Source organism: Choristoneura fumiferana, chromosome 18 (assembly GCF_025370935.1).
Source record: "Choristoneura fumiferana chromosome 18, NRCan_CFum_1, whole genome shotgun sequence".
NCBI lineage: Eukaryota > Metazoa > Arthropoda > Insecta > Lepidoptera > Tortricidae > Choristoneura > Choristoneura fumiferana.
The window spans coordinates 20,324,056-20,351,975 of NC_133489.1; the positions used below are offsets into that span (position 1 = coordinate 20,324,056).

Below are 27,920 nucleotides of genomic sequence, written 5' to 3' on the forward strand. Positions count from 1 at the left end.
GTGCCCAGCACGATGATGATGAGATGATTTTAATCGACTATACATTTCAAGTTATTTAGGGATGATTACATTATTGAAGGAGACCATTCAACCGTCGACTTCAACCTCGTATTGGAAAGCAGATGTCTAAACATAATACAAAAACTTTACCTAAACAGGAAAAGCTCGTATCGTATATCTACCGTTACGTTTACAACATCCAATGGATCAGAGAACAATAGAGCACTAAACAACACCTCTAAATAAAGCACTTAACATTCGACGCTGTTGTAAATCGAAACAAGCTAACGCAATACTAATATATTGAAGGTATTTCAAATCTCATCATCATCATCAACCGGAACCTTCACTGTTGAACAAGGTCTTCCCCTTAGAATGCGTAATGAACAACAACGTCACTTGCATTCGCCGGTTGCCCTTAACTCTCGCGATGTCGTCAGTCTACCTACTGGAAAATCCGTTAACGCTTCGTCTTCCGGATCGTGGTCGCCAGTCAAGGACGTATCTCCCTTAACGGTTATCTAATAAATAAATATAAAAAAATAAATATCATGGGACACTTGACACCAATTGACCTAGTCCCAAACTAAGCAAGGCTTGTACTATGGATACTAGGCAACGGATTAACATAAATACATGTTAAACATCCAAGACCCGAGAACAAACATTCGTATTATTCATACAAATATCTGCCCCGGCCGGGAATCGAACCCGGGACCTCAAGCTTCGTAATCAGGTTCTGTAACCACTTAGCCATCCGGTCGTCAAATCTGTATTATCTACTATTAGCTAGGAGTTTCTCAGCGAGATTGGGTCAGAGACAAGATCCAATAGCAGAACCAAAGTAAGCGACATAACCTGAAGAATTGTCAAAGTTAAGGGGTAGAGGGCCGGGCATACTGCTTGAAAAAGTGAAGGTCGTGCGAACCAATGGATTCTTGAGTGCCGTCGCAACGTTTTCCACAGTAGTCTGTTCTTAAGCCTCATTTAGACTATGCAAGAAGTTGCATGTGAGTTGTGTTACATTGTAGACTATTGAGGGACAATTAATTCAATTGATCAAGCAAATATATGGGGCTAGTTTAGTAAAACAAATAGAAAATACCTTAATTTAAAGCCTCAGTGGCTAGTGAACTGCATAATCATGTCCTCTTGACCAAATGGAAATACTGCCGTCACGCTAGGTCAACCTGAAAGAAACAAACAATAACTCTTGAAACATGCTACCTCACACAGCGCATAAAATACAGATATTAAATAGATTGTAAATTATTGTCTATCAGTCAACAGACTGAAACGATACCCGTTTGATGAATGGGTATACAGTTTGTTTTTTATACCTAGTGCCATCCACGAAGACGCGTGATTTTGTCAAAATTAGCCATTAATGACATTGTAATAAGAACCACGGCACGCGTACGCGTCATCGTGAATGACTCTACCTATACTCGACTACGGCGACTTTAAGATTTAAGCAGCTGTCAGTCAATATATTTATGTGTTCGCGTTTAGGTATGTTCCATAAAAAAACCAAGAAGAAAAACAAGTTTAGTGGCTCTTGTTAAGAACTTCAACTTTAAAATCGTGGACTGCTCAAAAAATCTCAGTAGGTAACCTAATACGCCCGAAAACATAATCAATCCTCGTTCGGACAGTCGGGTAAAAATAATTTCGCTGCAATGAGGGCTATCGCGAATGAATTCCCCGCTAGAGGCGCTAGTGTAGCGTGAGGTCTCCGAAATGGCAAATCTCATAGTTTTTGGGTGAGCTAAGCGGGTTTATTTATAATTAAAATAATTTTGTGAATATTTTGCAATATCTGAAATTAATTATGGCTAATATGTGTTCCGGGGCAATGGATGTCCTTGTTTTAAGACAGTTTTGTCTTTCGGAAACCCTTATCCTCCCTTTTTTCCGAACAAAACGGGGACTATGCAACTGTGGCATGCTCGATATTTTTATGGTACAGTTTTAAGGTGTATTAAATATGATTTAAATCTAAACTTTGTTTTCACGCCCGTAATAACAGACTTTGAAAGCCATACTTAAAAACCTCACGCAACAGTGCGCCATCTAGTGAGAGAAAAAACGATAGCCCTCATTGGTCCAACACGCCAAGTACAATGACTACTGACTGAAACAACAATAAAATTACAATAACGCCAAAGTATAGCAAGATAGCCTTTCGATTGCGTCCGATAACATTAAAATAATATAATTTACATAAGACCTAATTATCACTTAAATATTCAGTGATGTAATATCCCGGGTAATTCAAATCATCGCCAATTACCTCTGCATCTTTATGGCTGACATATTCGTACTAACGACTTCGGTAAAGCTATATAATATTGCAAAATCCGCTCCAATTTACGCCAATACTCAATACTGTGTAAGTAGCGTGTGACACCTTGACTTTATTCACATGCGCTTTCGTTTTCAACGGTTCTAATGCGTGATTACTAAATGGTTATACAATTTTTAGGTTATATTCTATGTGCAAGTATTTTGGATGTTTTTTTTTTAATCCTCTTGGCTGTCGGTGGCTGATTGGCGAAAGTCCTTTGCCGCGCGCCTTGGCTCGGAAAAAAGACGGTTGTCAGCGAGACACGACTACTAAGTACTTACTATGTCTGGTGTACAATAAAGAGTCTTTGTATTGTATTGTATTTTCGTGGGGAGCGTTTCAAACTTTGAAGCTTTAACAATAAAATTGCCGATTCCAAATTCCTAAATTTCTCATTTAGTTGATCGGAGCGGCGGCGATTTCGCAATTCGTAAAATTTTCCACGTTCGTAAGAGTTACACAGGCAGTAATAAAATCATGCCAATTTTAGTTATTCCGATAATTGCATTATTGAAAACGAATTTGTGCTCGGCGTAGCGTTGATAATTAACTAGGTAGAGATTGCCCAACCACTATAATAACGTTTTTTACTATGCTGTACATTGTAGTGCAGTACAAACGTAGGTAGGTACATTATTATACTTACAATGTGAAATGACTCAGAGCGTGTTCCATTCGAGTCTGTGAATTAACTAATCATTATATCTCGTCCTATTTAATCCCACTGCTGGGCACAAGCCAGCTTTCAGAATGAGAGAACTTGGGTTGTTCCATGCGGAGTGGGAACTTCACTCAAACCATTGATTTTTTTCGCATGTATGCTCAAAACGCAGAGGCGAACCCGGGATTTGAATCCACGATCCTCTGCTTGAGACCATAAGGTCACACCATGCTTCTACGGCTTTTTAAAATTATTAACTTATAAGCCTGAGTAACAAACTGCATTCAAACCGCAACGTAATTGCATATCAACTTTCTATCCACGCGATATAGGACGCGGGTAGAAAGAGTTTGACAATACGGCCAAGGGTTTCAATTCAATCTCTGCTTGAGATGTCATTGGTCAAACGACAAAATTTCCACGGCTCTTCTCTTTTAGGATTCTGTAATAACATTGTTTTTTTTGGAATCTTTTTGTATTTTTTATTTCAATTCCAAACAAATGACTGATTCTGTAATAAACAAATGACGCGTTGACTACTTTTTTTTGCCTTTCTTACCTGAGACTGAATGGGTCTCAAACAGGGGTCAAATGATGTTTCATTGTTTGCCATTAAAGCAATACGCAAGTTATTTCGACGTTATTCTAATGCAAAACAACCTCTTTGTTTTTTTTTATTTTCTGAAGAATTATGGATTACGAGTAAGTACCTGCTGTGTTTTGTTGCTAGCCAGTAGCGTTAATAAAAACAATCTAGCTTATTTTAGGGTCTATGTAAAGGTACAGTCGTTCACGATGACGCGTGCCGTGGTTCTTATTACAATGTCATTCATTCATCATCCCAGCCTATATACGTCCCACTGCTGGGCACAGGCCTTCTCTCAGAACAAGAGTGCTTGGGCCAGAGTTCCCACGCGGGTCCAGTGCGGTTACAATGTCATTAAATGTCTAATTTTAACAAAATCACGCGTCTTCATGGATGGCACTACGTAGGTATACATGACGTATTTTTTAACCAGAGACGCGTATTTAGTTAACGCATTTCGAACATGATTCAGTAATTTCACTAGCTTTTTTAGAATCCAGCAACACGCATTTACACCTAAACAATACGCCGCGTAGGTCCTTGAAAAATATTATTCATTGATTTGAATTGAATCGACTACAAAAAACCATGAAAATATTTTTCTACCAGTCTGAAGTCGGTCGGTGCCACGCGCCATCCAGTAGGAGCGATTGAAGCGCAATATAAGTGCGTAGGTGAGGTAGATGACTATAGGTCCACTCCTGCTGGCTCGTGCTGAGGCACCGACCGACTATTCAGACTGGTAGAAAAATATTTTTATGGTTTTTTGTAGTCAGTTAAATTTTTTGTTATAAATTTTTAGATTACTTCACGAATACCTTTCATTTCATCCCAGTAACAATATGATAATTGCTCGGGGTTACTCGTGCCGGAATTGTTTTCGATGCCAATATTTATCGGAAAACATTATATAATATTACATACTACGTAGTGGATCTATCAAGCTTTTCCGCGTATTAGGCAGCTATAATTAGTTTTGTGGGTCACAATAATTGGATCGCACATGTGAGCCGACTCTGTTTTGAGAATCAAGTAAGATAATTAATTAGGCTGGTAAATACGCTAGTTCGTGAAAATAGTTTGCTCTTATACTTAACAAAGAATTCTGTAGCGATAGGAGTAGAAAACAAGAGCACTTCTTAATATTCAAAAGTTTTTCGAATGGAGACCGCGGATCGGCAAGCGTAGCGTAGGACGTCCACCAACGAGATGGACGGACGACCTGGTTAAAGCCGCGGGTTCACGGTGGATGCAGGCCGCTTCCAAACGAAGCAACTAGAGGTCTATGGGGGAGTCCTGTGTCCAAATTGTCCAACAGTGGATGTCCTACGGCTAATGATGATTATGATTATATCTTTTGTCACTTGGGCACGTCACAATGTCACTCAAAAAGTTGCCACAGCTAAAAACAAAACACATTTTACATCACACAATCAAAAATAACCGCGCGCTCCAGATACCGTGCATCTCTAATTTCCATTATTCTTAACCAAGACATGGCACAGATTTATTACAGAAAACCTTATTTTCACAATCTCGTATCAATCTCAATGGAGGGGTTTTAAAAAGGACTATGCTTCTTGAAATATAGAACTTAAATTTCAAGATAAAACAAAAGCTGGATATGGCAAAAACAGAAACAGCAACGAAGCTAAGACAGTTTGGGGACACATCAGCGTCGTTGCGTCATTTGAGACAAGAAACTGTCTTAATCACTGTAATTACTTATTGCTTTTTTGGGCAATTTCCGGAAGAAATTGGCACTGTGTTGGCGGAAAACTGGACTATTTGTCGTACTTGACTGGCTGTGCTCAGTGAGGGGGAAATGTCCATCTAATATTAGCAGCATCTGTACCTAGTTCAGTTTGAAACAACATGACAGAAACTTTTAATTGTTCGTTCTTTTGGGATAGCCTGGATAACAGCTCGGATCTTTGTAAACGACCCTATAGCCCGCGGATGTGTTCGAAGACCCTCTTGGTGACTAACGTTTACCCTTTGCATGGCCACATTCACCGGAGCCAAGCGTCCGCGTTCGTTGTTCGACCTTGACTCAATCGCAGCGGAAGAAATCTCGACCAATCAATTATACCATTCGACATGGCTTACCACATTTCGTTGAAACAAAAGTTAAAATTACCAAGACGTATTATCTATCTACATATATACTAGGTATTCTACTGTATCTTAATATAGTTTGTAAGTTAAATAAAACTAACAACTATGGACTGTAATTCTCTGAAAATAAATTTTTATTTTTTATTTAATTAAAAGAGAGTTCTTCAAAAACTTGAAAAAAAAAACAGATGGTAATACCTAGTCATTGTTTCACAAATTGTCCTTGTTGCTTACAATATTTGTCATGGTAAAATATTACACGGGTCTAAGCCAAGTGCCTTTTAAATAATGTTAAATTATTATATGGATAAATATTTGCGTTATTAGCCTATTTTTAACCCCCGACGCAAAAAGAGGAGTATTATAAGTTTGACCGCTATGTGTGACTATCTGTGGCACCGTTTAGCTCTTAAACGGGTGGACCTGTTTGAATGCGGTTTTTTTTTAAAGTTCGTTTTCTAGCGATGGTTTTAGACATGTTTTATCAAAATCGGTTCAGCCGTTTTTAAGATGTTGAACTTTTGTTGAAGTCTTCCAACTTTTTGTTGGTTGGCATATTCAGCGTTTTTGCAGCGTGTGTTTTGTGTCATTAGTGTCTTTACATGTGTTATTAAAAGAGCTACTGCTCAGGGTTGTTTTTTTATGCAAATTTAAGACAATGCCGATGCTGAATTTAGCGTGATTAAAATTCTTGTGACTTGTCTTTCCGTTGTGCTGTAATAAACGTGGGGAGTGCTGAGCAAAACCCTCCCCCCTCCCCGATACTTCCATTGCTCTCCGTTCATTGTACTAACTTAAAAGTTATCACTTAAAAATTAAACCTTAACGAGTAAGACGGCATTGCCAATGAACTATGGCTCACTATGCAAACCAGGTTTCACTTGCACTCCAATTAATTGTTATTAACAACGTATTGCGTATGAGAATAACTCGTACTTAATAGGGTTGTTAGAGACACGACAACCAATTATGCACGGTGAGAAATTCTTACCTAAACACGCATAATACTAAAGGAAATTGTCTGTGAAGAAAGATTTTCGAAGAGACCTATGCTCAATACGACGATTCTTAATTTGGACTTTGTGGAAAATAACATTTAGGGGCTGTTTCACCATCCATTGATTAATTTTATTTGACGGTTAAATGTGATGCCGTCTCCGTCTATTCGAACAAAACAAACAGAGACGGCATCACATTTGAACTAACATCACTTAAATACACCATTTGAATAAATTGGGCAGATTTTGAAATAGGAGTAGAATTACTCTAATTAATCTTGTCAACTAGTCAAAAACTTATTTTGACCTAACCTCTGTTCGCGCAAGAAGTTGATAACGTTTCGAAATAACGACAGTCAGAGCATAGCATATGTATAGCACCGAGCGCACCGAGTTTCGTGGTAGGAGTTGTCAACGCGAGTCGGGAGGGCGACCTTTAATTTTGGCAAGAAATCCGTGATTAATAAAAAACCGACTCCAAAAAAAATTAAGAATAACAATAAATGAAACCGACTACAAAACACTTGAAAATATTTTTCTAGGTACCTACTAGCTCGAAGTAGGTCTCAGCACGAGCCAGCAAGAGTGAAACAATACTGAAGTCGTCTACCTCACCTACATACTATGGGTTTCAATCCCTCCTGCTGGGTCGTGCTGAGTCACCGACTGAGCTAGTAAGTACCAGGGACTACAAAACCGGTTTTTGATGTATGGAGAAAAACCGACCGGTTTTGTATTCCCTGGTAGGTACCTAGAAAAATATTTTCAAGGGTTTTGTAGTCAGTTCTATTTTTATATATTTTTGGAGTCGGTTTCACTTTTTTGTGTGTGTTTTGGGTGTGCCTATAAAAATTGAGGTTTGCCCTCGATTTCCCTAGGATATCATCATCAGATCTTGATTTGGTGACAATGGGACCACCTCGAAAGAGTACTCTTCCGAATAAAAAAAGAATTTTGAAAATCGGTCCACAATTGACTGAGTAATCGGTGAACATACATAAAAATACAAACATTGGAACATATAACCTCTTTTTTTGAAGTCGGAAATAAAAACTTATTAGTTAATCAGAGAGCATAATTGATGAATAATAATGTGTTTATGACAAACTGGTAAAGAAGAGTGCTTAAAAATTTGCAATAGGTATTTTTTACTACGTACATCCTTATTTGTACCACTTATAAAAAAAACTTATATTACTTAGGAACTTATCGCGTAACGAACTTGAACCAAGAATGCTAAGAAAACGAGTAGGTACAGTAACATGGCTTATAGAAGATAAAGCTCTTAAATCGGTACAAGCAAACTCATAAAACGAAAGTTCTCTACAAGTTGCCGGCAACTTCGCAGAAAATGAAGAAGTTTCGCGGCTCTCGTCCGCAAATAGAGTATCTGATAGTTTAACAAGTTGGTACCGCTACAAAAGAAGCACTTAGCTTGAGTAATGTAATTGTAAAAGATTTGATAAAATTAACGATTTAAATATGAGCGCTGCCGATTGAAGAAGAAAGAAAGAAAATACATATTTATTTGCTAACAGCAACAATACAAAATATACACAAACATAGATTATAAAAAAAATATAAAAAGAAATACTTTGCAAGTATGAAATTAACAAGAAAACATCTTTGGTAAGAAATTATTAACACTAAGGACGAGATCATAAAACATAAACTGCATAAAACATCCAAAATTTCTTGACTTTAGGAAAACGTTACGAAATCTTGTCAGGAAAAAATCGTAACTTTGTAATTACAGAATTCGAAACTTTCTATTGGATCCAACAACAAAGACTATCTGCCTTTTTATCACCTTTTCCACAAGGTTTTGTATATATTTAAACACAATATTACTAATTACTCGTCTACGGCAAAGCCAAAGGAAGAGTAATGATTTTAGCAGTCTATTTTTTCGTGTTGAAATAGCGTCAGGAAATATATATTTATATTTTTTTAATAAGTGGACAACTGAAAATAGACAACTTTTTTAAAAATAGGATAATGCTGCGCTACCGCGGAAGCTGCCAGCGCTGGTTTTAAGCCTGCCCCATGCTGGAATAACCTCTTAGCGGGTTGCATTGAGGACAACAGGCGGAAAAATAACAATAGTAGGTCTAAAAAACACAAAATAAAATAAAAACCGACACCCAGAAAGAAAAACTTTAGCGCCTATTTCTTACTAATTCATCATAATCACATGGAACATGCATGGTTAGAATAAGACGCTACGGACTCTTGTTTTGAAGCTAATTCCTTAACGCGTAAGGTCCAAAATACAGTTCTATTTTTATTTTTAACCCCCGACACAAAAAGAGGGGTGTTATGAGTTTGACCGCTGTGTGTGTCCGTCTGTGGCATTAAGTATTTATCAGAACTACATTTTTAACACAGTAGATTCGCTATTTGAACTACGGTATCGCCAAAGCGGATCCTATTATTTCCAAAACTTCCCTGTCCATGATATTATTACTCATTGATAATTGTATTTTATTTCGGAAAACTTGGTTTCATAAAAAAATACATACAAAAAAAACGTGTTACTTTAGTACCTACTTATGATGCTATGATTGGTATTAAAATGTTGTATTGTACTCCGCGGTTGTCTCTTCAGCGGTCATAATTACAATATGATTGTCAATTGTCAATCTATCTATGCAAATAACTTAATTCTAGCAACAATTTGAACAGTCGTTAGTAATCCAGGCTAATAAAGCCGTCACTCCCTGTACATCAAGTCATGTATTATCTCTCGCCTCGAATGAATGGGACGTGTGATGAACTATAATAAACGTAATGTCGCCTTTGTAGAGGAAAATGAGTTCTGTAGCAATTCACCATTCATAACTCCATAGTCACTATGGATATACAAATGTTTTCCATCGTATATTGCCGTATAAGTTAGTATTTATCTTGCATTCTCAAATAGCTCAATTTGTGAAAGAAATCAGGGCAATTGCCTGTTATTGAATATGGGACTGAGGTAAATCGGTTTGATTTTGACTATTTTTGCTAAAAGGCTAGCTCTCTCAAATGGAAATATCGAAAAACTTCTTTAATACACTATGATCTCTCTCTCTATGCTCTATGATCTTTTAGGAATATGTCTGGCAAATTTCACTTAGTTCTCTAGGGTAATAACGTAACCAAAAAAAAGTTGGAAAACCCACGACTTTGTCACTTCAAAGTTCAATATCTCAAAAACGGCTAAACCGATTTTGATGAAACATGTCTAAGAAAACCTAGATTGCTAGAAAACCTGATTTCAAAAAAAAAACGTCATTCAAAACGGTCCACCCGTTTAAGAGCTACGGTGCCACAGACAGACACACACAAACACAGATACACATAGCGGTCAAACTTATAGCACCCCTCTTTTTGCGTCGGGGGTTAAAAGCTATCCTATGTCCTTCCCAGTACCTCAAACTATCTCCATGCCAAATTTTATACATAGATCAAGTTACTTTCGCATATAATACCCAAGCATTGTCTAAACAGTCTGCAATATAGTCCCACGCAAAACACCCACGAAGTCCTATAATGCCAATAACGCATTTATATACCAACGATTATCTTCACATAGTATAAAGTTGAGTGGAGACCACGGATCGGCAAACGTAGTGTAGGACGTCCTCAGACTCGGTGGAGCGATGATCTTCGCAGGGCAGCTGGCAAGAGCTGGATGAGAATAGCCGAGGATCGTGCTCAGTGGCGTGCCATGGGAGAGGCCTATGTCCAGCAGTGGACGAACATAGGCTGATGATGATGATGATGATGATGAGTATAAAAGAAATTCGCTTGTCGCCGTCTGCCCCGCTATGTTGTATACGCTTAGATCTTTTTAACTACTTTTATCATCAATAGAAACAAAAGAAATAAACGTCTATAATTAAAAGCACTTTACATATGTCACCTTTCTTTTCCCAAAACTACACCCGCTCGAAACCGGGGCGCGTCTAGTTATCTATATTATATATCGTCCCCTGCCCTGCCCTAGGGGTTTCGTAAATGCCAAACATAACGAAACGCAAAATGTCGAACTTTGAATCCCCAGGGCGAATATTAGCACAGATTCATACAGAAATTAATGACTAGTAAAGAAACAATCTGTTCAATCCATTTAATTGCCAACCAACAGATTTAGAAGGCAATCATTTATGAAAATATGTTTTGTAAATGCCACTAATTCCACTAATATAATAAATGCGAAAGTTTGTAAGTCTGTTCGTTTGTTACTTCATCACGTCTTAACCGCTGAACCGATTTACAACAATACAATACAAACTCTTTAATTGTACACCAGACATAGTAAGCGATACAGAAAACAGATACACAGAGAAAAAATTACAAGGTAAGCAATAGGCGATTTAGATGAAACTCGGTATACAGATAGTTTGAGTCCCGGGGAAGGACATAGGATAGTTTTTATCCCGGAAAATTTCATAGTTCCAGCGGGATAGTGAAATCAAACTACGCGGACGGAGTCTAGCCAGTATTAGATAGCCAGTATAGTATAGTATTAGATATGCGAGAGATTGTAAGTCTGTTTATTTATTTAGTTATTTAGTTATTTATTTAGTTTATTTGTTTGTTGCCTCTTCACGTCTAAACCACTGAACCGATTTAGATGAAATTCGGTATACACGTAGTTTGAATCCCGGGGAACGACATAGGATCGTTTTTATCCCGAAAATATACCTATTAAGCGGGATAGGTAGCGATAAACGAATTCAGCGCGGTCGGAGTCGCGGGCAACGGCTCGTTGTAAATAATATACAACTTGTTAGTGCGATGTTAATTTTTTATTGTCATTATTTCAAATTCGCAATGCCTTCAGGTTATCTCTTAAAATAAGGTTAATACCCCAATTAACGGAAAAACAAAGTGAACAATACAATACATGTCTGACTTATTCTGACACCATTTTCAACAATTTGTTATTGCACATAATGCCTTGAGACAGGGACTTTATCACGGCATCTTCCCACGACAGAGCTCAGCATAACACTTATCAACTGTGTGTTATATCACCTAATGTGAATAGCAGAGTTGGGAATGACCTATGTATTGAATTAATTGACCCCGAGTCTTATACGCCTAATATAAGTTTAGTATTTATAAATTCTAAACTTATATTAGGCTCTTAGATGCCTATAATGTGGGATGGCGGGAGCTCGCCTTTGATGGGCAGGAGTGGAGCAAGAAAGGAGAGGCCTTTGCCCAGCAGTGGGACACAAAAATAGGCTAATAAAAAAATTAAAAATAAATTATAAATTAAAATTATCTGTATTGGCGCAAAAAACAAAACGTAAATATTTTAAGAGCTAATTTCAATACTACATTGAATCAAATAAGAAACCCCTTATAGTCCATCCATCTTACTACTAATACTATAAATAATAATTCTCTTTATATAAATGTGTAAGCTTGTGAGTGTGTGTGTATGTTTGGTTTGTTAGATCAATTTCCCAGATAAGCAAAAATTCCGTTCGCATTTTTTCCCAAATGTTTTTTTTCCAATGTGCTTTTTTACTGAATCTTATTTAAATTGTATAAATTATTTTATCGCTAAGTAAATATTAGAGGTTATAACCACCCCAGGGCATAGAACTTTGTAATGCCAGCTAAGTGAGGAGTTTCGTAGAAATGAATAACTTATGAAGTCGCAAGGAGGCAGGCTGGAACATGGAAATAAATTATGTATTTTAACAATAGAGAAAAATTGGCACTAACTAGACACAGTTCGATAAGAAATAAACTGTTTTTTTTTTTTGTAAAATCGGTAAAGCGACGGTTACCAATTTTACAAAAACACAGCAAAGCTCGGTCGCCCAGATCCTGAATATGAAACCTTGCAATTCGTTATTATCATTACTCTTTTTATTACCTTTTGTTTCTATAACTAAAGTTACATACTTGTCAAAGACAATATTTTACTTTTAATTTTCTAATTTCGACGTCATAGTAACACATTGTTATTTAAGTCACTTATTCTGTATATTTCTATCTTCAATATAGTATTTCAGTATAATTATTACAGTTTCATTTGATACTACATTTAAGATTCTATCGAACTTAAACATGGTGCCGAAACCGTACATTACGAACCAATAGTGCATTTTACATAATTTCAGGTGTCATGAAGTGATTTTATTCGTGACATTTAAAAAAATCCCCGTTGGCTCAGCCATTTTCACTTTCTTTTGGATTCGATAGTGACAATTCATCATAAGTCTATCCTCGACTTCCGTGAGTGATTCTGAATCGGACTATTATAGTGCCCAATCTGAAGTGGAATATAATACTGCGTATTCAGTTATCAATATGTCTGAAGCCGAGCGTAAAAGATGGATCGCGGCTAGAGGCCAGTGCAAAGCTTCTATAACACGTCTTGAGAATTATTTGAATACTGACAAAATATTCACAATTGAAGACCTAGGCGCACGTAAACACAATTTAAAGGAAACGTACGCAAAATACCAAGAAATTTCAGTAAGCTTACAGCTTCTAAGCGACGAAAACGACTGCGACGAAGGAGAAATTGAAGAGAGATACCTTCAATTAATTGCCCTGATCGAGTTAAAGAAAAAATCTCTTGCTCAAGACCCCGGAGTCAGCATTCCAGTTACTCATCAAGCACATCTTCCGCTGCTGGATGTACCTGTTTTCGATGGCAAATGTATTTCTAGCTACAAGCCTTTCTACGAAATGTTTACCGCTGTGGTCCATAACAATCTAGGGTTAAGTAACATTCAAAGACTGTGTTACTTGAAAAAATTCTTAAAAGGAGAACCGTTGCAACTTATTGATAGTTTGCCAATAATTGGTGAGTCATACGCATCCGCTATCGATTTACTTCAAAAAAGATATAATAACCCACCATTATTAGTCAATAGTCATGTCACAAGTTTACTGGATTTGCCAGCAATACAACGAGGCACCGCCTCGGAATTAAGAAATTTTGTAGCCAGTGTAAGACAGCACATTACATCGCTTAAAAATTACAAACAACCTGTTGATGAGTGGAACTCATTGCTGACGTGCATTCTGTTACGAAAAGTAGACTCATTTACAGCAAGGTTGTTCCATTCTGACCGGGTTGCTACAGCCTTCGTAACCAATGATGAATTGTTAAGCTTTCTAGAGAAACGTGCTGCTGCTCTAGAAGCTAGTCCAATGAATAACAAGTTTGAAAATGGTGTTAAATTCGCTACAAACGTAAGTTTTTCATACAATGATTACAGTAAAAATGAATGTTCAATGTGTTCAAAGGAGCATAAATTATACAAATGTCCTCAATTTATTGCTTTAAGCGCAGAAAAAAGGAATATGTATATAACTAATAACAATATGTGTAAAGTATGTTTAAACTCTCATGCGCTGCCGTGTAGGTACGAATTTAAGTGTTTCATTTGCGGTTCCAGCGCTCATAATACAATGATACACGTGGGGAATAAGCCCGACCTGACTGGATCTACAGCACCTGGACCAAAGGAAGGTGAACGTGAAAGCCAGGTAAAAAATCATCACACTATGCAAACTACAGGTGAGTGCATATTACTACCTACCGCAAAAGTAGTAGTAACCGATGCAAACAATAGAAAAATTGTCGTGCGGGCGCTCTTGGACTGCGGAAGTCAAACGTCTTTTTGTACTAAATCTTTGGCGAGTCGATTAGGGTTGCCGCAATTCGACTTACCTAAAAATATAGGCACATTAGGCAATAATTGCAAAAATAGTACAAAAAAAGGAATTAATGTGACTCTACAATCTCTGATTCAAAATGATTTTAAATTAACAACTACTTGTTCTATAATAGACACAATTACATCCAAATTACCCCAAAACAAATAGATTTATCTAGCTTTATTATTCCAAAGAATATTTCTTTGGCTGATAATGACTTCCACATTCCAGGGGAAATATCGCTACTCCTTGCCAGTGACGTATTTTTCAAAATTATACAGGATGGAAAAATAGAAGGTGGACCTACGGATCCCATATTGCTAAATACTCAACTTGGATATATTATTTCGTCTACCGGTTATACAACTGTCAACACTGTTACAATGCACACAGCACTTACTCCTGATCTTGATCAATGCGTAACCAAATTTTGGGAAGCTGAAAAAGTTCCCGATTTATTTCATGAATCTTTTACAGAACATGAATACAGCGAAAAAGTATTTAAAGAATCAGTTTCAATAGAAAATAATACATACGAGGTCAAGATCCCATTGAAAGTAGACTTACAGGATATAAATCCTTCCAATTCGTACGCTATTTCCTTACAAAGATTATATAGTATAGAAAAACGATTCAGCAAAGATCCAGTTTACCATGATTTGTACAAAAAATTCATTCACGAGTACTAGAGCTAGGTCACGCAAAAATAATTGATCCAAAAACTGTAATCCAAAGGATCAACCTTTATATTTCTTGCCACACCATGCAATATTACGTCCTGATAGGCTAACGAACAAGCTTAGGACCGTCTTTGATGGCAGCGCTAAAACTAAAAATGGGTATAGTATCAACGATCTAATGTGCAAAGGCCCTGTAGTTCAAAGGTCTCTTTTTGAGATATTGCTTTTATTTCGTACTTATAAGTACACTATCCAATGCGACATTCGTCACATGTATAGAATGATTCGAATTCATCCTGATCATAGATGTCTTCAAAATATTTTATGGCGTGAAGATGGAATAATGAAGGTCTTGCAATTACAAACCGTGACGTATGGTTTAACTAGTTCGTCGTTTCTCGCCACCAGATGTCTTATTGACTTAGCACAAAAATATGAAAAAGAATACCCACTAGCAAGTGCAGCCATTATAAACACTTCTTATGTTGATGATATTCAGGCAGGTAGTAATACTCTTCAAGGAGTTATTCAGCTAAAAAATGAGCTTAATTCCATCATGAAACATGCAAATTTTAAACTTCATAAATGGGTTTCAAATTGTTCACAATTGCTCAAAGATATCCCTCAGGAAAGTCTAGGATTCAGCTGCAAGGATTTAGATCAGGATAAATTGTTGGTTAAGATTTTGGGATTATCATATGATGCACGAGATGATGTATTCCAGTTGAGCGGTCGAGGAATAACCACCCCTAATCAACTTGCACAAAACGGAATGTCTTAAGTTCTATTAGCAGATTATTTGATCCTATGGGTTTCGCAGGTCCTGTCACTATGAAAGCAAAGATTATACTGCAGGAGATTTGGAAACAAAATTTAGATTGGGATTTACCTTTACCTGAGACATTAGCTGAAATCTGGAAAGAATTTTATACAAATTTAATAAATATGCCAATGATAAGAATACCACGATATGTTCAATTAGCGGAAGCTGAGGACATTCAGCTTATTGGGTATTGTGATGCATCCGTTACAGGCTACGGCTGCTGTATTTACATAAAAGTTAAGGTTGAAGGTCGTTATCACGTTCACCTGCTTTGTTCCAAGTCTAGACTGGCTGGAATTGATTCAAAACTGACAATTCCTAAGTTGGAATTAAATGGCGCACTTATTTTAGCTAAGCTGGTTTCACACGTGTCAGCTATCATTGATATTCATAATGTGCATCTTTTTGCGACTCAAAAATTGTACTTGCCTGGATGGCAACATCACCTGTAAAGGTCCCTGCTTATATAGGCAATCGTGTTCAAGCTATTAATACTTTAACAAAAACCATGCAGTGGCACTTCACACCTAGTACTTTAAATCCTGCTGATATAATTTCAAGGGGGCCGATCCTCTCGAAATTGTAAATAACACACTATGGGAGCATGGACCTGATTATTTATTCGAATGTTCGGACTATAATTTTTATTTGTCTGAGGTGGAAATACCTTTGCCGGTCTGCAATGTTTCTCTTCAGAATTTGTGTCATACAACTACGAATAATGAGTCTATCTGTTCCATTTTTGAAAACTATTCCTGTCTTTTTAAGACTATACGGGTCATGTCCTATATGTTACGTTTTATAAATAGAAGCAAAGGAAATGTAATTGAAAAGGGAGAAATTTCTTTAAAAGAGTTTAAGACAGCATTTAATGCTATAGTAAAGGGTATCCAGTTCCATTATTTTTCAGAAGACTTAAAATTAATAAAAAAAACAATACTTTGAAATCTTGCTTAAAATCTCTTCATCCATTTATTGATTCCATTGGTATCCTTCGTGTGGGTGGCAGATTAAGCAACGCTGATATAACTTTTTCTAAGAAATTTCCAATTATTTTACCAAAGCATTGCCATATAACTACACTTGTCATTAAACAAGAACATTTGGCTTTAATGCATGCTGGTTTAAAAAATGGTCTTAAGTAACTTACAGCAAAAATATTATATTATAAATGCTGTCAGAGAGATCAAAACTGTGATACACAAATGTGTTGTTTGTTGTAGGCATAAGGCTGAAACCTCAAAACAACTTATGGGTTCTTTGCCTAGTGATCGTGTTAATCCTGCGCGTCCATTTGAAAGGACTGGCATTGACTATTGTGGTCCTTTCGATATCAAGCAATCTTCTAAACGGAATAGCGTTGTTACTAAGGATATGTTGCAATATTTGTTTGCTTTATTACTAAAGCTATCCATATAGAGGTTGTATCAGATTTGTCTACTGAATCATTTATAGCTGCATTCAAAAGATTCATATCTCGTAGAGGAATACCATCTCATATTTATTGCGATAATGCGTCAACGTTTAAAGGTGCTAATAATCAATTCAAAGAACTTTATAAATTACATAATAGCAAAGATTTTCAAAAATCTCGTCCACAACTTTATGATTCAAAGACAAATAAATTTTCATTTTATACCAGCATACAGTCCCAACCATGGTGGCCTCTGGGAAGCAGCTGTCAAATCAGCTAAATTTCATCTAAAAAGAATGACGACAGCAAAAATTTTGACTTATGAGCAATTCAATAGCATAATGATTGAAATAGAAGGTATTTTAAATTCACGCCCATTGCTTTCAATTTCTAATCAAGATATTACGAACTTTTCGTGTCTAACTCCAGGACATTTTCTTATAGGCTGTCCTTTGACTTCAATTCCTCAATCTGATTTGACTGAAATCCCAGCTAATAGACTACGTCTTTGGAGATATTGTGAGCAAACTAGGCAACATTTCTGGAAAGCGTGGTCTAGAGACTATCTTTCATCGCTTAATCAACGTACCAAATGGCAAAAAATATTGCCCAATCTCAAGGAAGGTTTATTAGTACTCTTAGTTAATTCTAACACCCTCCTCTTCACTGGCCCATGGGTAGAATAGTAAAAATCCATAGCGGCAATGACGATATTGTGAGGGTAGTTGAGGTGCAGACTTCCGATGGCAAACTGCATTCTCGTGCAGTATCTAAAATGTTATTTTACCAATAGAATAAGGTTTTTTTAGTTTGTTATGTATGTTCCCACTAGCTTCATGCGGTTTTATATACATTATGTTTAATTTAGTAAAGGTGTAGTTGGCTATAGTTAAGTTAAATGTGAATGGGGTTTTTACATTTGGGCCCCGGAATATGTCAAAGACAATATTTTACTTTTAATTTTCTAATTTCGACGTCATAGTAACACATTGTTATTTAAGTCACTTATTCTGTATATTTCTATCTTCAATATAGTATTTCAGTATAATTATTACAGTTTCATTTGATATAACTACATTTAAGATTCTATCGAACTTAAACATACTTAAAAATGAAATTGGATTCAAATAATCAAAACAAGATTAGCACAATTACGAAATACGACCAATTCAAGCCGTGTAACCATGTCATCCACGTACACTGCCTTAGTTTTTTTCCAAATTACGGCGTTTTTCGTAACCCAGCGGTAATGAGCCATTGTCTGGAGTTACGTGGACAATACTCGCCGTAATCGGTGACCCTACCATGTTAAACCGCACTGGGTGACGAAACAACGAGTAACATAAGGAAGGAAGATACTCGATCGTAAGATGACGTGACGATAGTAGGTAGAGATATATGAACAAAACCTTTTGTAATGTGACTAGCATATTACATCTCAGAAACTGAAGTATCGCATTTTGATAACATTATCAACAGTAGGCCTAAATTCAACACTGTTGAATTTAGGCCTCCCCTCCTAAATATATCTGCAGTTGCTTCTGTTGGAAGAGGCCAGCAGGGCTATTACGAAACTCGAAGGTCCCTCTGTCACTTATACTATTTAATACGAGAACGAGAGGGACGGTACGATACGAATTTCGAGTTTCGTAGTAGTCCTGCTGCATTCACGGTGAACCCGCGGCTTTAACCGGGTCATCCGTCCATCTTGTAACTGTTGAAGAATCTACTACTGAACAAAGGACTCCCCCTTAGAACGCCATATGAACAACTGGCCACTTGCAGGCACTGGTAGCCCCTGTTGCCTGCAAATCTAGCTATATGGTCCGTCCACCTAGGGGGAGGCCTGCCAACGCTTCGGCGTCCGGTACTGTACTCGTATTTTTAATTGATCTCCGTTTTTTCATGCCCGCTTTCCGGCCGACCGGCTGCACTCGTTTTGGCGGGCGCAGCTGCTGTCATGAGTATCGTTGTGCATTTAACTCGCCTATAATAACAGCCTTTGACGAAGCTACTAATTGGTACTTGACATACTCAGCCTAGTATTCTAAAAAGCCAATTTAATTTCACCGGACATTCGGTGAAACTTTACACGCATTTTAAGTATGGCTAAGATTTAACATGTAATCAATCTGAATAGTGGGAAAACAGGTGCCTGTCTGCATGTAAGCATTATTCAATCATTTCCTTAATCACGATGATATCATAAAACAGGGTTTTTCTCAGTTACGTGGTAGATCGATAGATAATTACGCAGAGAAGAACACACACAAATTAAACTCTGAAAATAACAAAGACACAGATTTTTAACCAAGTAGAAAAGGTTTAGTTTGTTTTCCTTTTTTTTAGGGTTCCGTACATAAAGGGTAAAAACGGGACCCTATTAGGTACTAAGACTTCACTGTCCGTCTGTCTGTCTGTCACCAGACCGTATCTCGTGAACCGTGATAGGTAGACAATTGAAATTTTCACAGATGATGTATTTCTATTGCAAACAGAATAAAATAAATATTAAGTAAAAGCAAATGAAATAAATTTAAGTATATAAAAAAAAAGTTACGTCTGATCGAGATTTCAGCCACAGACTTCCGTTTGCAAGTCCTATATTATTCCGCTAAACCACCGCCTTGATGACAGTATTTTTTTTTAATTACTAATCTTATTATTCCGCGTGTACGTACAGTCACCAGCACCAATATCTGACACAACAAGCGTGCATAAATATCTGATACGACTCTATTTCTAGGGCCGGAAGGACGTGTCAGATATTTTTGCACGCTCCGCTGTGGCAGATATTAATGCTGGTGACTGTACATGTAGGTATGTACAGTCAGCAACAAAGATATGAATACAGCCAAAGTGCCAAAAATACATTTCTGTATTGAAATACACTAGTCTGTATTACAATGATTAGGTATTTAAAATCCTTGAATTTACCAAATCTGGCAGCTTGAAGTTTGTTTACATTTCGTTAAATACCAATCTAAACCAAGTATGTCACCTTTTTTTATTGAGTTTTTAGTTTCAAAATGCAGAGCTCGCAAAGTACTATGACTTACTATTGAATTAAATAATCTGAAAACAATACATTTTTTTTTAAGTTTTAACCACCACCATAGTAATTGTTCATCATGACTAGCTTTCAAACCACTATAACTCAAAAAGTTGCTTAGGTGACTAGACACGTTCTTTCCGTGGACCCTTCAAATATAAGATATAACTTTTATATTTGACATTCATTTAATGGCATGTTTTATTCTTTAACCTTGCAGCAGCCTTCAGTATTTATTTTGATTATGTCAGTACTTTTGCGAAGCTCCCGCAGAAACTTTGCTGTAAATTGGTATTAGGTATATTTACTTTCCTAGGGACAATGATTAGGTATATTTCAGCAAGTTGCCTTCTTCGTTGCTATAGTTAGGTACCAATAGAAAAAGACAGACCTACGCGTCAGAGCGAGAGCATTGTCCTAAAAACGTAACTCCGGATGCAGTAATTGGACTTCTTTTTCTACCAAGGATTCACGCTTAATGAGCAAAGGCCTTGAATGTTTTCCGATTCAATATTCAACTCTATAAGTTTTGTGGAAGATTGCTTGTTGATCACACCAAAGGTGGACGTAGGACTTTGTAACAGCGAGTTGGTTGGATTAATGCATGAGATGATGGCAAAAAAAAACAATGGAATTGCAAAGTTGACAGTCATAACCATAACAATAATAACCCCCCTTCTTCGCAGTCGGGTAAAAATTACACCAATGTCACAGATTTATAATACACATTCGCGCTTGACAGCAGCTATATTTGTGAAACAGCCATACCCTTTTAGTAGCAATTTGGACCCCTCCACGGGGTTAAATGTTTCACGCGCGCACTGTTAAAAGTATAAAGACAGAAAACGTTCATTTCTTGTCGCATTGTATCATGCTGTAACCGGTCTTTTGCTACATCATTATCTAGACTTTTAATACATAACAGTATTAAACCCGGATTTTTAATCCAACGGAAAAAATGTAAACAAAGTTTCGTCATTGTCAAAGTGACTTTTCAGGGGATTTCAAGGTATGGGCCCGCTAGAAATAATATAAAGTTCTGTTGTTACCATATTTTTTTCTATTTTCGATAAAAAAGCCGTTTTTACGAGACAACTTATAAGTCGTCTTTTGACCGAGAAGTACTTGGACCGGAGTCCATCCTTTAATATAAAAATAAACGAAAAACAACGGAAAACGTAACAATGAACAACTTAACTACTAACATAAGAATATAACAGTCGTACAAAATATATGTCGACAGTAAAAAAAATAACAGAACAAGAGTCACTGGAAAACGATTACGAATTCAGTCTCCAATGTTGAGCTTTGAGTGACGTCTCGCGTCAAGCGGCCCACAGCTTAAAAACCCGGGTGTAATACCAGGACAAGAAATTAATTATGCATACGAAAACAGTATCTCTTTTTAAATTAATATATCAAAGTGTAAATGCCAAAGTAAAGATTTTCATCACTAAAATAAAATATTTTATCTTGATTAAGAAATACAGTTTTTTAATGGTAAGTCGATTTCTGGCAAATGTGGAAAGAATAAAATATCGTATCGTGAAATGTTTTTTGATAGCGGCAACACCTTTGTTTACATGTTTTCCATGGGATTAAAAATCCGGATTTAATTATTTTAGCTTCGAAGGGCTTGGCCAAAAAAGCTCAAATGGTTTTTGATTTTCTCCTTTCCTATAAGTGAGTTTTATGGCTATTGCTACCATAAATCTGAACTAGTTAGAGTTGGCTAGCTGCACGACCAGTAAAATTAAGTTTAAGTGTGATTGACATGGAGCCAAATCGCTGAACAGTAAAATTTAACCTTCGGCTTCATAAGGCGGATATTGCTCAGGCCAGGTGTAGCTAACTTAAGATCTATTTACTGGCGAGAACAGCTTTATTTACTAACACACTCGGGACTTATCACGCTAAACGAGTTACTACAATTATGTACCTCGATATCTCGACCACATTACAGTGGCCGTGGTAACGAGTAGACTGAAGTGAAAATCACGAAAATTTTAAACATTATAGATTATAGACCAGCCATTCTAAAAGTGCATGTGTTCCGCTAAGCTCCAGGGCTTCGCCAAGCTTCTGCGACTCCGCAAAAGTACTGACTATAATTAAGTAAATACATAGTATCTGACACGCCCTAGAAATAGAGTCGTATCAGATTTTATGCACGCTTGGTTGTGCCAGATATGGTGCTCGTGACTGTGCTGTAAGGTTGTAGAGTACACACCAGTTAAATGGGCCAATCAACTTTTTTACCGACACTAATCTGTCCGCGACATTTTTCAAACAATGCAGATTTTTGTAAGTAAACATGTTTTTTCTGTAATTTAATAGATGGTGTACATGAATACATGCCATCCTACGTAAGTTCAACCTATTAAACCGTGAAATATCTTGTTGGAGACGCCCAAAGTGTCGGTAAAATAGTTGATTGGCCCAAATTATGAAATGAAATGAAATGGTTTATTTGCGGAATTAGTTGGTTTTGAGTAATTTAGGGCTCCTGCCAATATCAATAGGTGTTCCAATAGGGTTAATAAAGTTGGAAAACCGCTTGACTAGACTATTTGCGATATAATAATTGTAAATACCATGTATTTCTCTACGTTGTCACGATTGACGGGATATATATCCGCGATCGATAGATCGATCCTGATCGATCGGTTGGCTACTACTTTGATCAAGGATCGTAAAAAACGCCTACCTATCCTATTTAGTATTTATGAGCCGCAAAGGTATCTACTCCTTTACTAGACTACGTAAATAGTCTTTGTTGATAAAAAAAAAACAGCGGGGCTTTTAGTATTTAATATTTTTATTTCATTTCTCACATGTTTTGATAAATGAAACAGTGCAGCTTTTCTGATTATAATTTGTTTATTCGTACCTAGTATTTTTTCGGGTCATTTTTTCGACGTGTTATTTTTCATAGACAACCTGATTAAAAAAAGACTGTATATTCAATATTTAAGTCGCCTGGCTGCAACAGTCTTTACATACCTTAGAAATAATCATCTCAGCCTATATACGTCCCACTGCTGGGCACAGGCCTCCTCTCAGAACAAGAGGACTTGGGCTGTAGTTCCCACGCGGGCCCAGTGCGGATTGTAAACTTCACACACACAACTGAATTTCTACGCAGGTGTGTTTTTGATGTTTTCCTTCACCGTAAAACTCGCGGTAAATTTCAAATGTAATTTCGCGCATAAATTGGAACCGAGGTGCGAGTCCGGGGTCGAACCCACCCACCGCTTGAGAGGCCATAAGTCAAACCACTAGGCTACCCTACCATGACTCCACTTGGTCTGGTATAAGCGGCCCTAATTATGTAAAGACATATTTAAGGATATAGCTTTCCCTAATAAGTACTTGCTATCCCTAGCTATAGCTAGACTGCCTGAGAGGGGTCAAGGACCGCTGCTGGCCCTCTGGACCCGATCCAGACAAACTAGTCGCACGCGCAGCCGGCCCTAAGTATAACATAGCTCATTACCTGTTTCCTGCAACGATCATACATAACGCCCGCTTTGCATGCAATCAAGCTAGAGCAACTGGGGAAACTATATTGCTAAGCTTAATTTAGATCCGCCATACTCAACTTAATAAATAAAGTATCTGGGGATTTTTTTTAATTATAAGAGGGAGGCAAAGGAGCAAGCGGGTCATCTGATGGGAAACAATCCCTTCAGGGATAAGTTCGCCTTTTGTACATTGCACTTTTTTTTGTGTAACCATTTTGTATTTATTTTTTGTACATGAAAAGTAAAAACAACGGAACTTACAAGTCGTCGATGAAACAGCAATGCCGCGAAACCAAAAATGACATTATTTTTTCAGAATATTTTTTTAATCCTACTAAATTATTATAAATGCGAAAGTTTGTGATTGTGAGTGAGTGAGTGTGTTTGTTACTCTTTCACGGTGAAACGGCTGGACGGATTTGGATGAAATTTGGTATGTAGATAGCTGGACATCTGGAATAAAACATAGGCTACTTTTTATTTCAATATTCCAACGGGATAGGGATACAATCTAGAAACAACAGCCACTGGGCTTAGAGTCATGAAATTTGACATGATTGTTTTTAATGTAACGTCAATGAAAACCACGATTTAATTTTCGGGAATTCCCACGGGTTTTTTTTTAATCCAGAAATTTGAAATCAGCTGCTGGACCTAATGATTTACGTGTGCGAAGCCGGGGGTAAACACTGATATTTTATAATATACAATCAGTTGATAGACTAATTACATGTTTTGTAAGCAATGGGTCATAGAGAGGCCACTGCTCTGTCTTCTTTCATTCAGGGAGCACATGTGCCCGCTTGAATCTTTTGGTTGTGTCTAGATAAAGCAGCATGTTCGCCAGAGGGTTGGGGTGAATATTTAACCTCTCTTTATGTTTCATTCTGTAGCGATTGATCTCTTCGGCAATTCTTGGTATCTCTAAGTAGTTGTGAACTTTATTCAGTAAACCAAGGTGCACATGTGATTGTCCTGAGTATGTTTTTTTGAACTCTTTGAATGCATTGTATGTTCGATTTGCTTGCAGTTGACCAATAACAAAAATAAAACTGGATACCATATAGGCTTTAAAATTGTAATGGTCTATTGTGCCATTTTAAACCATAAAATTTAAAATACTTAACTGTGTTTATATATTATGTCGGCGGCCGATCGTAAAATCCGCCAGATCACGAAATTCCTAGGCATATCGTGAAATGGCACCATTTCATGAATTGGCTAAGGAACATCCGCCATTTCGTTCAAAACACACCGTTTAACGATTTGCCTAGTGACGGTTCATGATCAGACGGCAGATCATGAAATTCCTAGGCATATCATGAAACGCGGCGTTTCATGATTTGGCCAGTTTAGGCAGATCATGAAATTCCTAGGCAATCATGAAACGTCGCCATATCGGTTCTGGCACTTCGGCGGCCGCTACCGCAGCACGCTCGCTTCGCTTGCTCGGCTCGTGCGTTGTGGTCACAAGTCATACTAGCCACTCTTCGCTTCGCTTGTCATACCAAAATTTTTCTTTTTTTCGGCATATCACGATGTGCCCGGTATAGAGCTAGGAATATCGACGAATGCGTTGCGCTAATCGATCTGCCATATTGTTTCTAAGGCACATCTTGATATGCCTGGCCAACTTTTAGGCATATCATGAAATGGCGCCATTTCATGATATGCCTAGGAATTTCGTGATCTGGCGGATTTTACGATCGGCCGCCGACATATACACCAGCGAAATTTTAAATTTGTAATTTTTATATGTTGTTCGGCATTAGCTAATTTTTGTTACGGGGCATTGCAGTATCATCGATGTAGTGCTCTTTTAAAACAGTATTTAAAATTTTATTAGATACAGGATTGACAATTAAATATAATTAATATATCAGTATGCAAGCATTAGTGTTTTGCAACAGGTTGGTTTTCTTAGGAGATGAAGAGGTTTGGACGGCTGGTCAGGAACTGCAGGGATAATGGGAGGAGGCTGAAAAAGGTTAAATTGGCATTAAAATAGGTTAAAACTACTAACTATCTACCTGTATCTATGAGGTTGATCATCTAAGGCTTTTATTTTAACATGATTCTGAATAAGTGTTTGTATCCTCATGACTCCTTGCATACTTAATGACAAACAAATTTAAAAGCATTATGAGAATTTCTCAATAAATTTGTACATTTATTTTATGTCTTTGCAATACCCGGTTTTTAGCTATGAACAGTATAAATAGCTTTATTCTACAAACAGTATAATTACTGTTCATAGAATAAATAATTTTAAATATGTAGAACTAATATCCAGATATTAATATGGCCAAAGTTATAAATAAATAAATATCATGGGACACTTGACACCAATATACCTAGTCCCAAACTAAGCAAAGCTTGGAAATTATGCTATGAACTATAACTTACATCAATATAATGTTAATAAACATAATCAACCTTATTTTAAGTGTATATCAGTATGTAAACTAATCTATATGTTAAGTCAATGAATGTGTATACATATTTTTGTTATTTTGGCCGTATCAATCTCTTTGTAGTAAAATGTATCTACATTGCTTAAAAAAACAAGTGAAACTTGGCATTCTGCAACCCAAAGATTTATAAGAGTTGATTTATATCACTTCCCTCTGATTAAAAAAAAAGTTGTAAAAATGTCTGTTGTTCTTTAATGTGTAGTGTAAGTTTCGATCTGTTTTCTGTCATTTCAATATGACAAAATCAGCCAAAAAAGGCAAATCGTTTTTCATTTTGCTGGATTTGTTTAGTGATTCGAAAATCCCTAACATGAATCAGTTGACAAAATGAATTTGCAGTCTTGAACTTGCAAAGTCCTCTTTTTATTGTTTTACAAGACACATTCAGTGATATGATAGTCTCTACACAATTTAATCTGTACTAAGAGCTGTGATTTCTAACTTCTAAAAATCAGCGCTGAGCTAACGAGCCCAGCACAAGCTGAGACTGGTACCCATTGCCAAACCTTTAGCAAACTACGGTATTTTTTTTTTAAGTTTTTTGGCATAAACATTTTTAATTACATCACCATTACATTAAAATTTCACAAAATACATCAATAAAATAAAATAAAACTAAACAATGTCATTTCAAATATTATGTGGAGCAAATTACTCAATTATTCAATATATCCATAGATATAACCAAATATCTGCATGCATACTATAGGAATGTTAATGTCAATAGATTTTTGTGTAGATATATTTAAACAGATGACTGTAAGTATAGATATTGGAGATTTTGACAGTTTTTGCATAGATCCTCTGATAGATAGATAGAAAATAAATTTCTCCACCTTATTAATTTAAGTTTTATTTACAGATATAAATGTCAAGGATATACTGACTGCAGCTACCTATTTATAAATCTTTTTCTTAAATTTATTGATATTTTACTTGTGTCGTTAATAGTTACACAATACAGTTGAAATCAAGGTATCAGATAGATGATGTACCTGGAATTTCCACTTTTTGTTTAGTTATTTATTTTGTTACTATGGATTCAAATCAAAATATTTAGCAGTCTGTAAAAAGTGATTATTAATCGACTTTTCAGAAAATTGCATTGATAAATTATTTGAAAATCCATGCGTTTGAATATTTTACTAGACATTTTTGTATCTTTGTTGTTAAATAGAAAAATGAAATCGTAGGTACTCACCAAGCAATGCACTTGAATGCACTCCACAACAAAGCGACAGTCACTTCCTAAACACTCAAGAAAAAAGTTTTTCACAGAAAAATCACGTTACAACACTGAGTTATTTTAACTTGGCATTAATAACTTTTCATTCACAATACGTAACCCGACAAATTAAACGAATTTATACGAAAGATCACAATAGAAAGAAACAGCCCAAAGCCCAACCAAAGCTCAATGCTGATTCGATACTGTCATTTTGACAGTGACTTAACAGAGGTGTATTTTCGTTTTTTTTTACAACACTACACACCTGTTTTATTTCATTAATTAACTATTATAATACATTTTTCATACATGGCTAAAATAAAAAAAAGAAAACA

At 36.5% G+C, this 27,920-nt stretch overlaps 1 protein-coding gene and 1 long non-coding RNA gene across 2 annotated transcripts; one reads left to right on the plus strand and one right to left on the minus strand.

Annotated features, from left to right (window-relative positions):
* Nucleotides 1–409: 409 nt before the first annotated feature.
* Nucleotides 410–27,781, minus strand: LOC141438312 (uncharacterized). Its single transcript, XR_012452474.1, has 3 exons — nt 27,559–27,781; nt 1,106–1,190; nt 410–521 (listed from the first exon to the last, which is right to left on the minus strand). It is a non-coding gene; the product is annotated as an uncharacterized lncRNA (long non-coding RNA).
* On the plus strand, nt 12,784–14,528 carry LOC141438311 (uncharacterized). Its single transcript, XM_074102142.1, has 2 exons — nt 12,784–13,922; nt 14,129–14,528. Exons 1-2 carry the CDS (start codon nt 13,029–13,031, stop codon nt 14,135–14,137), a joined length of 903 nt encoding a protein of 300 aa, XP_073958243.1. The 5' UTR covers nt 12,784–13,028; the 3' UTR covers nt 14,138–14,528.
* Nucleotides 27,782–27,920: the final 139 nt, after the last annotated feature.

Bases quoted from the DNA above. Each gene is read 5' to 3' on its own strand.
- LOC141438311 (XM_074102142.1), top strand. From the start codon at position 13,029: ATGTCTGAAGCCGAGCGTAAAAGATGGATCGCGGCTAGAGGCCAGTGC.